Raw genomic sequence first — 14,147 nt, 5'->3', positions numbered from 1 at the left:
GTATGACTGATGAGATGAGTGTACAATGATGGAACACAAAACTTCAAGTCTCTAGCAGTCAAATAGAACCAAATACGCAGTCTTTTTTCATTTTTATAAACATTTTGGAACTAAATTTCATAGAATAATCATTAGTTTGAAATGACCAAAGTGGTGATTTTGATTTTTCTCGGATTGCTTAGGGGACTCATCAGCAGTGTAAGACTCATAAGTGCCTTAAATTCATATTATTGTAGTTTATTTAGTACTAATCATACTAATATATTTTGTGCAGCAAAATGTCGGAAATGATAAAAGTTGTCGCAACGTGGTAGCACAGCTTAATAAGTTGCAAATGACTCAAATTAATAGTTGTGCCAATCAACTTGGATTCACCACTACTAAAGAAAGGCTAAAAAAGTCGACGGTGAATTTTCCACGATTTACTGAAATGTTTATGCATGTATCTGTATGATGTCAGCTAATTTTGTTTGCATTTGCAGTGCATCTTAAAATGTGTTTTGCAGTCCATCGGCGTGGTAAGTCAGTCATACATATATTTTGCCAAGAAATGTTATAGAGATTTTATTTTTCACTAGATAAATCATGATGGATCTGTCTCCGCTGCGAAATTAGACCAATACATTGATGATCATTTCCCTTCGAATCTGAGGCAGAAGGCCCACACTACTTTTACCCCATGCTTGAAACTAGTTCGTAAGTGCATCCGGTTACATACATACATAAGTAAAATAGTGAGCATTTATTAAAAACTTTACCTAACTAGAGATTTAAATTTATTTTTTAGAACCAAGTCTGTCAACTCCTATCGGTGATGAGTATTGCAAATCTCATGACAATTTCGTCAAATGCATGACGCGAAACTTTCTGATGGTACGGGTTAAAACCATAATAATGGACATTTAAGTATATATTGCATACAGCGTTGACTAATTCACATGATTAATTTCATTTCAGCTTTGTCATCAACAATAATTTTAAGCCTTGATAAACAATTTTTATAATCCTACTCAAATTCTTGTATGCAAATTCTCTGGAAATGTATGCATATGAATACTTTTAATACCAAGTAAATAAAGTCTCAATTGAACTCTGACTGTGCTTTAGCTGGAAGAATTGGAAGAAGGCGTATTATTATTGCAAGTCGTAAATGGTTTGTTTCAATTCACGAACAAAACCTAATCAGAGATTAGTTGGTGCATGTAAACTTCGTCATCAAGAGATTTGAGAGGTGGGCGTAATTCACAATTTACTTTTTACTCCCATCTGCACTAGCTTAATACATATGCATATGGTCAAGTACCCCACATGCTCGTTTTCAGTTGAGTTAAATATTTTTGTTTAATAGGTTCGTTAACAAATTTCAATGTTCATGAAGTCTGAGTTTTGTTATTTTTGAAGCTTGAAGTTTCTGATTTCATGCCGTGTATGCAATTGTGTATCACTCTACATTAAATTCATGTCTCTATGAAACTTCTCCAGCCAGTTTCCTTCCCCCAATGTGTAATGTAATGATATTCAATATATTTAGTACGTATACGTAATATGACATGGAAGGTAAGTTTAAGCAAAACCAGGCATAAAAGGTGCGATAGATTTGTATTAGCTGCTTTACCCTATCTCTCGTACGTATGTATATATATGTATGGTTGCTTTAACAGAATCCTTTCAATTTCACCATGATGTGCATTCTAAAGCCAATACAGCTGCTGGTGGAGATTGATAATGAAATGAAAACGGCCAACACTTCGTTTCATTTCATTACACTCTTAAGCTTCAGTTGATCATAACTTAAAACTGAAACTGAAGCGTATAAGAGAACATTTTTTGTTTGACATAGTGCTACAACTTACTTAGTTGTTACTTGCATGCCAAATTTGTCTTAAATTAAGACATGCACTTTTACTAGAAGAGGAATATTGGAAATATTTTGAAATTAAAGATAAGAGTGAGCAAATTAAAATCATAATTATACAGGAAAACTACATATCTTGTCTTGGGAAGAGTGACAAATTGGATTGAACTACTTCGCCGTACTTTAGAAAGATGCGTACGACAACTGCATTGGTGGCAGGCATACTCTGTCTCAGTTTGTTGTAAGTGTGCACCAAGTCTCTAGTTTAAGTACGCTATGAGATCATGAAAATTAAGTACATACACATTAAAAATCTGTTTATGCACAGGCCTTTCATCAACTCTGACGAGTTGCAGTGGGACGAGCTGATATTTACGCAGGAGTGGGGTTTCGCCGCCTGTCGCCAATTTAAAGACCGATTAGGTCCTGGCTCCGAGAAAAGGTGCAGATTTGAGGGAAAGCCATCAATTTGGTCTGTCCATGGGATTTGGTACGAGCTAGAAAAGCTGATGAATGCATATTTAAATCTCGAGATGCGCACTGCATAAATTATGTATTCTTCCAGGCCTACTAAAGAAGGGTCACAGGGGCCTAATTTTTGCAAAAAAGTGAAATTCGATATTAATGCACTCAACCCCATTCTTCCTGATCTAAACCAATACTGGTATGAGATCGATGATACCAAAGACGCTCATCATTTTTGGGAACATGAATGGCTCAAACATGGTTCCTGTGCAATGGAACTTGACATTTTTGGAACAGAACTAAAATACTTTGGGGAAGGCGTAGCTCTTCGGAACAAACTCGATCTGTAATTATCCATAAAATAATTAACTCCAACTTTCAACCAATCTACATATTTGCATATAAGTTGTGGTTTTGTATATGTGGGTTAATTTAATTAATAATTGATAGTTACACCATTTTAAAATCTGGTGGAGTCATCCCAAGTCCAACAGCGGGGTACAAATTGAACGACATTCACAAAGCGTTTCAACAAGCACTCGGAAGCGAGACTGCCATTCCATACGTTCAATGTCTGAGAACTACGGTGAGTGTATTTTCATGAAAAATTAACTCCTTTAATACGCAGAATATATTTAACCAAAATTTAAACTTTTTCAGAACCAAGACGCAAATTCTTTGGAATATCACATGCTCGCGATTGAAATCTGCTTAGACAAGGATCTCAAAGTTTTAGATTGCTCGAGAGAACAGAGTCGCGATGTTTCCGCAATGTATGGAGACCAAGCGGGCCCATGCCCTGCTGATGGCCCCATTTTGTACACCGACTACAATTTTCAAAGAGGTTCCAAAATTAAAAGTGAGGAACTTTAATCGAATACAAGTATTTAATAAATAAAAAAGACTGTTATTACTGATATGACTAACACACAATATAAAGAATTTTACTAACCCTGACTTAAAACATTGCATGCATGGAGCCTTTATGGTTGCTTGTCAAATAAAACAATGAATCAAGACATGTCAACTAATGCAAATTACTGATGCATCTCTCATACTTCTAGGTCATCACAGAATGAAACCGTTTTTTGCGAAGAATCTCCCACTTCCTTCAAAATATTGGAATAAGCTAAAATCACAGTAATATTTTGAATACTCTCGAGTATTCTCTAGCATTTAAACTTATTGCTACTTTTTATTCATTAATGCAGCCATTTCTGCAATTATTTGAACACTATGCAATTGGCTATTTCATCAGATCTGCTTACAAACTCCAAATACTAAAGGGAGGGCAGCCTGGTGGATACGAATTTGGCCTTGAATAACCCCGGAACGGTTTGTCGTAGCGGGTCAAAATTTTGAACAGAAGAGCATGTTATCCTCAGATAGTTGTGTGCAAAAATTCAACTCTCTACTTTCAAAAATGCCTCCCCCACAGCCCCCAGAAGTTGAGACACTCGTTTCAACTTTTTCCAAACTCCGTCTAAAAAATTCGGTCCCCACAGAAAGATTTTCTTTTCATCTATCCGAACTCAAACAAGTCGATTTGACTTATATCAGGGGATTGTATAGGTATTTCACTATTCCAAATGATTTTTATCCCCAATCTAGGTTCAAGGTCATTTGCATAATCTTGGGTCAACTTTGCCGTCTGGGAGGACGCTCCGTCATGATGAAAAATCACCTTAATTATTATTTTACCGTGCAAATTAGGAAAATTGTATTCTAAAAGTGGTTTCAGTACAAGGTCCACATAATACTTCGAAGATTCCTTCACTTTTTGGGGGACTTTGATAAGTGGGAGGACACCACGACAGGACATTGCACCCACGACCATCAACTGTTTAAAAAAGTTCTCCTCACTGAAAAGCACCAAATTTCTTAAATTTTTTTTCGGCATTTGTCGTGTAGTAAGCTCTTCGAACCCAATTAGTAACTTGTAGGGAAAATAGTTCTTCGTCAATTGTCACCAATAGCTCACTTCTATTCCTCAACAGAATATTCAAATAAAATTTTTTGCAAACACGGGCGAGATTTTTTCTGGAACTATTTGAAATGACTGTCTCAGCTTCTGGGGGCTGTGGAGCAGGCATTTTTCAAAGTAGAAGGCTGAAATTTTGCACACAACTATCTGAGGATAACATGCTCGTCTGTTCAAAATTTTGACCCGCTACGACAAACCGTTCCGGGGTTATTCAAGGTCAAATTCGTATCCACCAGGCCGCCCTCCCTTTGGTATTCACGATATAAATTTATCTTCAACCCACAGAATACCCATCGATCTCTATGGGACTCAATCATTTCTGAAAATGTTTTATATGTATAAATATCAAAAATAATTTATTGTTTTTATCAGTAATTAGCAAATGGAATAAAATCCGTATGAAATAAAAAATTATTGGCTTCACAATTTAGCTTTTTGTAAAAGTTTTTGTCCTGATTAAACCATGAATGACAACTATGAGGAGGTGGAACTGCAAAAGGCCTTTTCGACCTCGAAGCCGGGCAAGTGGATTGGGCTTGATATTTTTAACTGATTCTTATTAATACTCTCTTTTAAATACCAACAGCTATTTGTCCAGGATTAGAAAGATTTGTAACTCTGGATAAAATGATTATCAAGCAGGAACCCGAGCTCATGGAAAGTGAGTTCCCGACTCAATGCGATATGAAATGATTTACTGCTGAATTTCGAGCACTGTGATAAACATCTATTCTTCTTTGTCATCCACAGTTTTCTGTCATTGTGAAGGAAAAAACCGATACTCGATTCGGGATGAGCACGGTAGAGAATTCATGCGAGCAACGGAAAATACTTGCTGTTGTTACATGCGATGTTGCTGCTGCACAAACAGGCGTCCCTTCAATTTTACAGTTGACGATTTCGACGAACACGAAATTTACTTGGACCGGAAGGTTTCATGTAACTCATGTTTCTTCCCACGTTGTATGAACGTTAGTAAAACAATACAATACAACAGGCAATCCTTGTGCATATGTATATAAGTAACTTTCTCATCATCTATTTCCTGTGTAGAAAGTGGTCGTGACTGCTAAAAATGGAGAAACACTTGGATTTGAGAAACAGCGCTGGAGTATGTGCAAAACATATTTCAACATAAAAGGTGGAAATAGTGAAAAAGTATTGAGAATTTCCGGCCCATGTTGCACTACGTCTTGCTGTTGCGGTAATATCAAGTTTACGGTAATTAATATATATGCAATGAGTAATAAGAAGGATATACAAATTGTATAATATAAGTAGTGCACTGCGATTGTGAAAGGATGAAAAGCAAGCTATTTTTCTCAGTCCAGAGCAAAGTCTGAAAAAATTCAGAACCTAAAATAAATTCGCTAGTCGGATGCAAATAGCTTTACCTGAAATTGCATATGAATTAAAAGAAATAATTTTTTAAACCCAGATCAAAGACATGGATGGCCATCAAGTGGGATCGATCTCCAAGGAATGGGGGGGCATAATACAAGAGTCATTTACAGACATTGACAACTTTTGTATCACATTCCCAGTGGATTTGGACGTAAAAATCAAGGCTGTTTTAGGTAATTTTGCTAATCAACTTATTATATTATAGAGCACTAGGATTTTCATGATAATCTATTCTAGTGGCAGCTACCATACTCATTGTAAGCAAAATTGCAATATTTACACGTAAAATTTAAATGGAGAACAAACCTGAAAATTTTGTATTTATTTCAGGACTATATGTTCTTCGAAAACACCAAGGAACCCAAACCTTAAGAGGGATTTAAAGGGAAAATTCATACGTTGGCAAAATAAAATAATTACCAATTGCTGTATATTTACAATATCATCCTCTGAATTTCTACAAATTCAATAGAACCAAATAAATTGAAACGAGAATATTTTCAAAAGTAATTGTATGTACATTTATCTACAATCTTTTTAATTTAAAAATGGAATTGCTAAACTAGTAACAGACTAGTCCCATTTTATAAAATGTTCCGAGTTCATTGCATGTTATCATAATCACCATCAAATTTAAATACAAGGTCGCAGTGAAATTTCTGTTTAAAATTCCTATTTAGATATCAACGTCAACTGGCTCTTGTTAGTATGATTAATTGAATAAAACTTCAGGCAACGGTTGGAAAGAGGTCACGAACAAGGGTCTAAAGTTACCATTTCAATTTCAACAACTCAGGATAGCTAAGGATTGGATAGGTCGATAATGATAATACGAGATAATACTGCCTCATAACCCTTGTTATGCAAAGAGTAATACAGCTTTATTTATTATGGATGACGAATTGCATTAGTAGAATACACACAATATTTTTACTTTAAATTATAAGCAATACTACATAAATAGATTATCATAAAAATCCTAGTGCTCCATAATGTAATAAGTTGATTAGCAAAATTACCTAAAATAAATGTGCAAACACAACTGAATTTTCAATGCAATTTTAAATTGACCGTTCCATGGTCAAGTTTCACAATTCGGAAATTTATTCTTGCCTGCTTCACATACCGACATCATACCCAATACTGCATTTCATGTAAGAAATTTGATTAAACAACCTACAATTTTCAACGCCAGAACGCCTCCACAATGTTTACGGCTTGGACGAAATATTGGTATATTTTTCAAGTAAAGTCGTCCTCATGGGATCACGCCACACCTTTCACGTGGGATGATAACCATGAAAAACTGCATCTCAGCAGCGCTAAATTCTACAGAAGGTGGAAATTATGGTTTGTGTACTACAATATCTATGCTTACTTAGTGTTCTATCAGCTCGTAAGAAGTTTAAGACAGAAGGATGTCCCAATCAAAAAGGTTTTATTCGACGTTGGTTACTGCATTGTACTCACTACAATCGTTTTTGCAATGCTGCTCATCATCATGAAACGGAGAGAATTTGTTGACGCTGTCAATCTAATGTTTCAATTGGACACCGTCCTGCAGAGTAAGCTACCTACATAAATATGTACTTATCTACATATTTACTTAAGTATGCATAGAATTAATCTGGCTCGGTCTTGACACTGCATAATTTTACGTTTTCATTTAAGGTGTATTCAAAAGGAACTTGCAAAGAAGAAAGAAAAAATTGACCTCCCGAAAAAGATTTCTAATCTACGAATGGACCATTATGGCAGCAACTGTATTCTCCACGTTTATGCCTCCCATTGGATTTGCTATCATGGTACTCAACCCAAACCAACCAATTAACCGTTTCATCCAATACATATTTGGCTTTAACCCAAGAAATCATTCAGTCTCCATGATCATTGTAATGATCTTCTCGGCACACGCAACCTTGAAAGCTTCAACCATAGCCGGCTTCTTGCTTAACACGGCCATGATGTACATGCAGTTTGAAACCTTTTGGATAAGTGTCATCACTCCAGTTCAAAGACTTATAAGAGGGCGTCGCGAAATTACTTTGTTGTCCCGAAATTCGAACGCTCTTAGAACGAGAGATGGCAAAATTTTCTTTCAGTTTACAGAGTTAGGAGTGCTGAGTCAAAGTGTAATATTTTGGACTTTCAAATGTCATCAGATTGTTAATACAGGAATTAACGAAGTTTACAAGTACGTTTCATTTCATCACGGCACAGTTTTATTACTCTGGTGCATGTCTGCTTTTGCCTTTATTCGATATATTGGAAGAGTCAAGTTATTAATTTCTTGGGTGCTTCTGGGTGCTTGGGTAGTTTCAAATTGGATCGTGTTGTTCGAAGTCTATTTTGTAGCTGGGGTATCAACAATAGGAAAAAAATTCCTTCGACATGTCAACATGTCGCAAATTAAGGGTACGCGTGATTCAAAAGTCGCAAAATCTCTGTGGAATTTACATTTGAAAACGAGCTCTCCATTCTTCAAGATGGGAAATGCGTCCTTTCTCGAGTTCTTGAAGATTGCCACCGACATAACAGTGACGTTGTTAATCGACATTCACCTGCACGAAATTCCTTGGATTGGTTTTCAGTTTAATTCTATTATTTAAGTTAAATTAAAATTACGCAACATGCGTTGGTGAAATATTTATATTTATATTCAATATCGTAATAAAAATTTGCATTTTTGTCCGAAGGTTTACATGTCCCCGTTGTGACTGATACATGAATTCATACACATAAATTAGTAAAGATAAACGTACAACCCCACCCGACCGGTGGAGTTGTTGTGCATAATATTCTGAATGTGGTAGAAGGCTGATTTTGAGGAAATTAGTCATATTTGCGTACTAAACTGAAACTACATTGGTGTCGAATCATCGGTTGCTTAACATTTAGTATCTAGGGGCTGTATAATTCTATTAAAATGCTCCTAAGGTGCCAAAAGTCAAGCAATCGTGCTACATGTAAAATGATAAAGTTCCAATAATATTGGACATAGCTTCTTCCTGCATGCAGCATGTCGTCGTTCGAGGTCTTCATGACGGAGGATAATATTCGCCTCGTTTGCGTGGCCGGTTTTTGGCTTGAATGCATTATGGCAACTCTTCTAATGGGAAGACAGGTACATACGTACATACTTAATATGCATATGCAATATTTTTTGTATTCACAAAATCGCAGAAAATTATTCGTGCTTTCGATTACTAGATCGTTTACATTAAAAAACATAAATGGAAAGATACAAACTTGTCGAAGTATCCACAATACACGGAATCGATTTTTCACCTCTCTGGAATGCAAATGCACAAAAAACTGGTGATGGACATCAAAGCCAAACTTTTTACCACATCTATTTGGACGGTAGCAGCAAAATATTTTAAAATCATAATATGAATAGCTTATTAAACACAAGCACATTGCTTATATTTTATGTATCTTCTAACACTTAGGATTAGAATAGTTATTTAGCATACGTATTTTATTTTGAAAATTATATAACATAAAAATCACCTCCAGTTCTTATCTAGCTGGAAGAGTTTAGATGCAACATTTCCTTTCCAACAGGAACGGCTTTGACCTTACCCACGTAGTCAAATTTTGAAATAATTTTAAAATGTTAAAAGATATAAATTATTTTGAAAACAATTTTGAAAATAATTGCTGGCAGAAAATGTTCCTCAAAGTACATGTTTGTGATTTCAGGTGACCATTTACTCCGACATAATTCCTTTCATGTGGGACAATTTCCAGTTGGCCGACTCTCAGTTTGATTTTACACCAAACTTTCTCGACCTGGAGATACGAAAGGACATCTCTTTCGGTATAATCAAAGACTAAATAAAAACATAACGCCAATTAAGAAATACTGGATTACGATGTAAATGTACTTATTAAAATCTAAATCACAGGCTTCTGGTTCGCCTTGTTTGAGCTGCTAGTGCTGGATTTCCCTGTAAAATTCTTTGAACATCGATTACTCAAGGCCTATGGTCTTTACGACAAATCCATGCGCTACTGGGTACGCAATAAGTTTGAGGAAACGCTTTTGAATACGATGCACAAAACTGTGACAAGTTTTTTTCTCTCGTTCTTCATAAACGTAAGGAATATTTAATGCAAAAAAGACTTGGCATTGTAATTTTTCTTGGTTTGTGTGTCGCTTATTACATAATTTTAGGTGTATGACAATCAAACGACTGGATATCACACACTCTTTCGACACACCATTCTTGCCATAATCTACTGCATAACTCTTTTTGTCGTCGAGTTCTTGGAACATGTATTCACCTACATGGATCGTGACTCCTTCAAACCAATTCCTGAAGGATTATTAAAGTGAGCCGATAATTTTTTTACTAGTTTTAAATTGAATACTAATAATTTCCGCGATCTTTCAGAGACAGATTAGCAGCAATCTGTACAAGAACGGGATATCCTTTGGACAAAGTGTATATTGAAGTCGTACCACCAAATCACCCCATGAATGCATATTGCGTATCCTTCTTCGGATTGTATACTCGAATTGTAATAATTTCCTCTCTGATTGAGGGGTTCTATGATGAGCAGGACAGTAATAAGAGACACGTCAGGGTAAAGTCAATTAAGATTTACTATCATCAAATTGAGAAATATTTCGCGTAATCTTTTAAGAATGTAATCTTGTTACACAGGGTAAACGAAGTCCAGGTTTAACCATATCAGAACTGGAAGGAATATTTGCTCACGAGGTTGGACACTGGGTGAAACGTCACAACGAAAAGAACGATATTTTCGCCAGCATTTTTTGCGAGCCCATTTTATTTGTGCTCGCGATGTGGTCAAGAGAGCAAAAGATGTTGTACCAAGCTTTTCATTTCTCTCCTTCCGACATTAGTAGTTTACCGTATCCTCTCCTCCCTGGCCTCTTCATCGGAGAACAAATTATCTGCAGAGTGCTGGACAAAGTTAGTTATTTATTTTTAGTTGATGAAAAATTATTACTTCAGAATATGAGTAACTTTTTTGAATTTTTTTTCGAGACCATTTATTCCTTCTGGAACAGGTAAGTGAGATTGACGAGTTGTAAAGTTCAGAGGACAATGATCGGTTAAATATTATATTAATTTCTTAGTGTGGGATGCGCTATGGAAAGAGAGGCAGACATGTTTTCAGTTCCAATTCGATATGCAGAAAAGCTGAAGACAGGATTGGTTAAGTTGAAGATGCTTGTTTTGGGTTATCCGAGCACGGACCCTGTTTACTCGCTTTTTTATGACCACCATCCGTCCCTTGTCGAGAGAATTCGATCCATTGAGCAGGAACAAGCCGCTACTCCAAAATGAACAGGAGCAATCTTCTGAAAACTATTAAGGAGGATACAAATATGTACCACCATTATCATTGTCGACCATTTAAATAAATGGCATATCTAGCCCTGAAAAATTTCAAGTTGGAATTTCCAACGCGTAAATGTCCTGTAATACTTAAATAGAAATAAATATGTAGCACTGCTCCTTGTTCGAACTATGAACTCGTATATTCGATATCGTCGTTTTATCGTTTTATCAGCATTCATATACTTATCATAATTAATTCAAGTACCTCGTATGACACTTCTCGTGATGGTAACGTGTCGATGACTGCTTATTTTTACTGATAAGTAGGTGTACGGGAAATCGTATGATAACAACTTGAGTAACTCAATTAGACGTACATACGTTTTCCTAAACCAGTATAAACCAACCATGCGCTTTAATATTTAGATCACTTGCTTAGTATAATTTTACATTCATTCAGAATCGCACAAGCTTTGGACAAGTCGTGATCGTGATTTGTTGATTTGCAAAATGCACGGGAAGCTCTTTATGTGCCTATTGCTTGGCGTTACCCTTCTTGATAAAAGGGCAGAAAGTCAAGGTGACCAAACGGAAGTAATCATCAGCCTTTTTGCAACGTGAGTATTGAGTAATTATGAAGGTTCTATTTCAATATTATTGGCATATTCATAATTCATACTTGATTATAGTGACTTGAATGGATGCGATGCACTTTCGGCCTGTGACGCTTTTGTTAAGATCTTATGCTCAACTGCATCCTATGACTGGAGGAACTGTGGACAAACTCGGGAAATGACGGATGACAATTTTCCGGTTTGGCCAGAACGATTTACTTTTCAGTACACCCAGTCGGAGCGCATGGTGATTTTAAAAATTAAATTTTTACATTTTTGTCACATATATGCATATGCCTGCGCTCATGTGGTAAATTTGATTATTTAATTGATCACAGCGTTGGAGATTTGACGTAATTGACAAAGATGTTCTGTTTGACGATCCAATCGGTTCAGTGTCAGTCGTGGTTGAAGAATTCTTGAATGCAACGGAAGTTCAATCCACCGTGAGATATGACTTGAATGGAAGAGGATCATTTTTTGTACATCGGCGAAGGTTGTAACTAATTATTTATTTGTTTGCATTTCATCACGTGCAAACAAAGTTGTATTCATTCCAGATCAATATGCCTTAATTAATTAAAATTATTATTATCAGCTCGGATAATGTACATCCAAACTGATATCGTGCAAATAAATGACCTATTCAGTAAACAAACACTCGAGTTCAAGAGTCAAGTGCAAACTTAAGTGCGTACAGCCAAGGCAGTTTATTTAATGTGGAACACCTGCAATTAACGTGGGCCTAAAACTGTTATAAATGATGAGACATACATAAGTTACTCAATTAAGCTTCAAAGCATCCATATCTTGATCAAATTCCTGCTGCCTGGAATCTCTTGTTTCGAATTGCTGCTCCCTCAAATTGAGCACATCCACACCCACAACTTCATTGAACTCTTGAGCTGCGGCGTACAAACTGAACAGGACATGAAGACTGTGAACCTTATTCTCATTGTAGACGGGAATATCCAGCATGTTGCACACAATATCGACATAGTTTTCCAAACTGCAGGAAATGTCTGGCTCGGGAATTTTCATTTGTTTTATGATTTCCTCCTCCTCAGGTGACCATTCTTGTAGCAAGGTCTCAATATCCGGCATTTGCTTCGAATAGTGGACAGAAGGGCTTGGTTTAGATCTGTGCAGTTGCGTAATATCTTTGACCCATTTCTCCACCAAGTCAGGATGCTCACTCGCATTTTCCAAACTTTTCACCATCACGGCTTTCACCGATTTCATTTTAGCGAGAGCTCGTAACTGCAGGTCAAGCAAGGAAGGATCACTCTGGTTCGTCGATGGTTCATCCAAAGCTTTCAGTCCGACGCCATCATCGTCAATGGTCGGTTCACACACTTTGATAATTGAATAAAACGGTGATGTTAATCTTATTATCTATGCATATGCATGTATGTATGATAACTCGGAATTTACCCTTGATGAAGGCATCAATGTCTCCAACACTTGGATAAAAATCAGGAATGAAGGGAGCTAGTTTGACCTCTTGGACGTCTGGAGACAACGCTGAGGGACGAATGTAGTTGAAGAGTTGAGAAACTGCCGGGGAGACTTTGAGATTAGAATAATCCTTCGGGTTGTACGAATCAGCTTTATGAATCCCCGGCTGCATACAATTCTTACTGACAAATTCTCCAAGCCGACCCCTCTTGATGTCCAATTGAAGCTCCCAAATGTCCTTAAGTTTGAGGTAGTCCTTCATTGCTGCTTCATCATGAATTGGTGGTGTGGGGAAAGTTTGGTCTGGAGAGGGCACCTCTTCTACGGCAGAGTCGATCCACGCCCCATAATCGTGAGTGGGGTATAGGAAACCGGAGTCATCTTCGTCTTCGTCCATGAAAGAGGAGAGGTTGGTGTCATCATTTAAAGATTCGTCATCATCCTCGTCATCATTGTCCACCATCATCCCAGGCTTTATATTGCTTAAGAGTTTCTGAGTCTGTGATATCTTTTTAATTTCTGCATCCAACCCGAGAGCATCGCTGTACGGGTGTCTGGGATCTTTGTAGGCCGTCGAATTGTGAGGAGTTTGGGGTGTCATTCTTGAAGAACTCCCAACAACTATAAAACAATTATTTTCCAAAGGTCAAGATTTACAGGATTAAAATTCACGTGATTCGATTAAATTTAGTCAATACCTTCAACAATGTTATTGTTAAACTGGAAGCTACGAGCAGTTGCAGGTCGACTTTGTGTCATTGTTTGCACAGTTTGAGGGGCGAAATTAAGGCATTCGTGGTCGCTGGAATCAGACAAATATGATTTTGATGTATCTTCATCTTCTGATTTCATATCGATACTTTCGTCGTATTTGCCCGCCATATCTTGATGATCTACTATAGTTATGCAAGTATGCAAATATACGGAATAATATTTCGTGAGGGTGTCCAATAATTATGCAACGTCCACGATTATCACGATTGCTTGACTATTGTAATATTTTTTTGTACAAATTACAAATTAAATTGGCATTTTTTTACCAATGTCGT

The 14,147-nt window shown here is 36.7% G+C and overlaps 6 protein-coding genes across 6 annotated transcripts; 5 read left to right on the top strand and 1 right to left on the bottom strand.

Moving 5' to 3' along the window:
* Window positions 1-13: 13 nt before the first annotated feature.
* Window positions 14-1,096, top strand: LOC110847463. Its single transcript, XM_022094411.2, has 6 exons — window positions 14-198; window positions 275-406; window positions 483-518; window positions 579-696; window positions 788-873; window positions 958-1,096. The coding sequence occupies exons 1-6, from the start codon at window positions 142-144 to the stop codon at window positions 973-975; spliced, it is 447 nt and encodes a 148-aa protein (XP_021950103.1). The 5' UTR covers window positions 14-141; the 3' UTR covers window positions 976-1,096.
* A 603-nt stretch (window positions 1,097-1,699) lies between these two features.
* On the top strand, window positions 1,700-4,734 carry LOC110847531 (ribonuclease Oy). Its single transcript, XM_022094484.2, has 7 exons — window positions 1,700-2,096; window positions 2,184-2,345; window positions 2,421-2,666; window positions 2,771-2,906; window positions 2,981-3,179; window positions 3,385-3,460; window positions 4,590-4,734. Exons 1-7 carry the CDS (start codon window positions 2,047-2,049, stop codon window positions 4,657-4,659), a joined length of 939 nt encoding a protein of 312 aa, XP_021950176.1. The 5' UTR covers window positions 1,700-2,046; the 3' UTR covers window positions 4,660-4,734.
* Window positions 4,735-4,831: 97 nt separating this feature from the next.
* Window positions 4,832-6,218, top strand: LOC110847793 (phospholipid scramblase 2-like). The gene is made up of 6 exons (XM_035849884.1): window positions 4,832-4,965; window positions 5,055-5,275; window positions 5,358-5,525; window positions 5,743-5,881; window positions 5,946-5,965; window positions 6,039-6,218. The coding sequence occupies exons 1-6, from the start codon at window positions 4,932-4,934 to the stop codon at window positions 6,078-6,080; spliced, it is 624 nt and encodes a 207-aa protein (XP_035705777.1). The 5' UTR covers window positions 4,832-4,931; the 3' UTR covers window positions 6,081-6,218.
* Window positions 6,219-10,393: 4,175 nt separating this feature from the next.
* Window positions 10,394-11,179, top strand: LOC110846748 (CAAX prenyl protease 1 homolog). The gene is made up of 3 exons (XM_035850277.1): window positions 10,394-10,654; window positions 10,730-10,752; window positions 10,822-11,179. The coding sequence occupies exons 1-3, from the start codon at window positions 10,523-10,525 to the stop codon at window positions 11,030-11,032; spliced, it is 366 nt and encodes a 121-aa protein (XP_035706170.1). The 5' UTR covers window positions 10,394-10,522; the 3' UTR covers window positions 11,033-11,179.
* A 240-nt stretch (window positions 11,180-11,419) lies between these two features.
* Window positions 11,420-12,293, top strand: LOC110847713. The gene is made up of 3 exons (XM_022094706.2): window positions 11,420-11,643; window positions 11,716-11,887; window positions 11,979-12,293. Exons 1-3 carry the CDS (start codon window positions 11,537-11,539, stop codon window positions 12,141-12,143), a joined length of 444 nt encoding a protein of 147 aa, XP_021950398.1. The 5' UTR covers window positions 11,420-11,536; the 3' UTR covers window positions 12,144-12,293.
* Window positions 12,294-12,306: 13 nt separating this feature from the next.
* LOC118434738 lies at window positions 12,307-13,930 on the bottom strand. The gene is made up of 3 exons (XM_035848865.1): window positions 13,797-13,930; window positions 13,075-13,719; window positions 12,307-12,995 (listed from the first exon to the last, which is right to left on the bottom strand). Exons 1-3 carry the CDS (start codon window positions 13,855-13,857, stop codon window positions 12,424-12,426), a joined length of 1,278 nt encoding a protein of 425 aa, XP_035704758.1. The 5' UTR covers window positions 13,858-13,930; the 3' UTR covers window positions 12,307-12,423.
* Between the last annotated feature and the right edge of the window lie 217 nt (window positions 13,931-14,147).

The sequence above is a fragment of the Folsomia candida genome, unplaced genomic scaffold, assembly GCF_002217175.1.
Source record: "Folsomia candida strain VU population unplaced genomic scaffold, ASM221717v1 Fcan01_Sc003, whole genome shotgun sequence".
Classification (NCBI taxonomy): Eukaryota; Metazoa; Arthropoda; class Collembola; order Entomobryomorpha; family Isotomidae; genus Folsomia; species Folsomia candida.
Note: the sequence above shows the minus strand (reverse complement) of the source record. Positions and strands in the feature narration are given on the sequence as shown.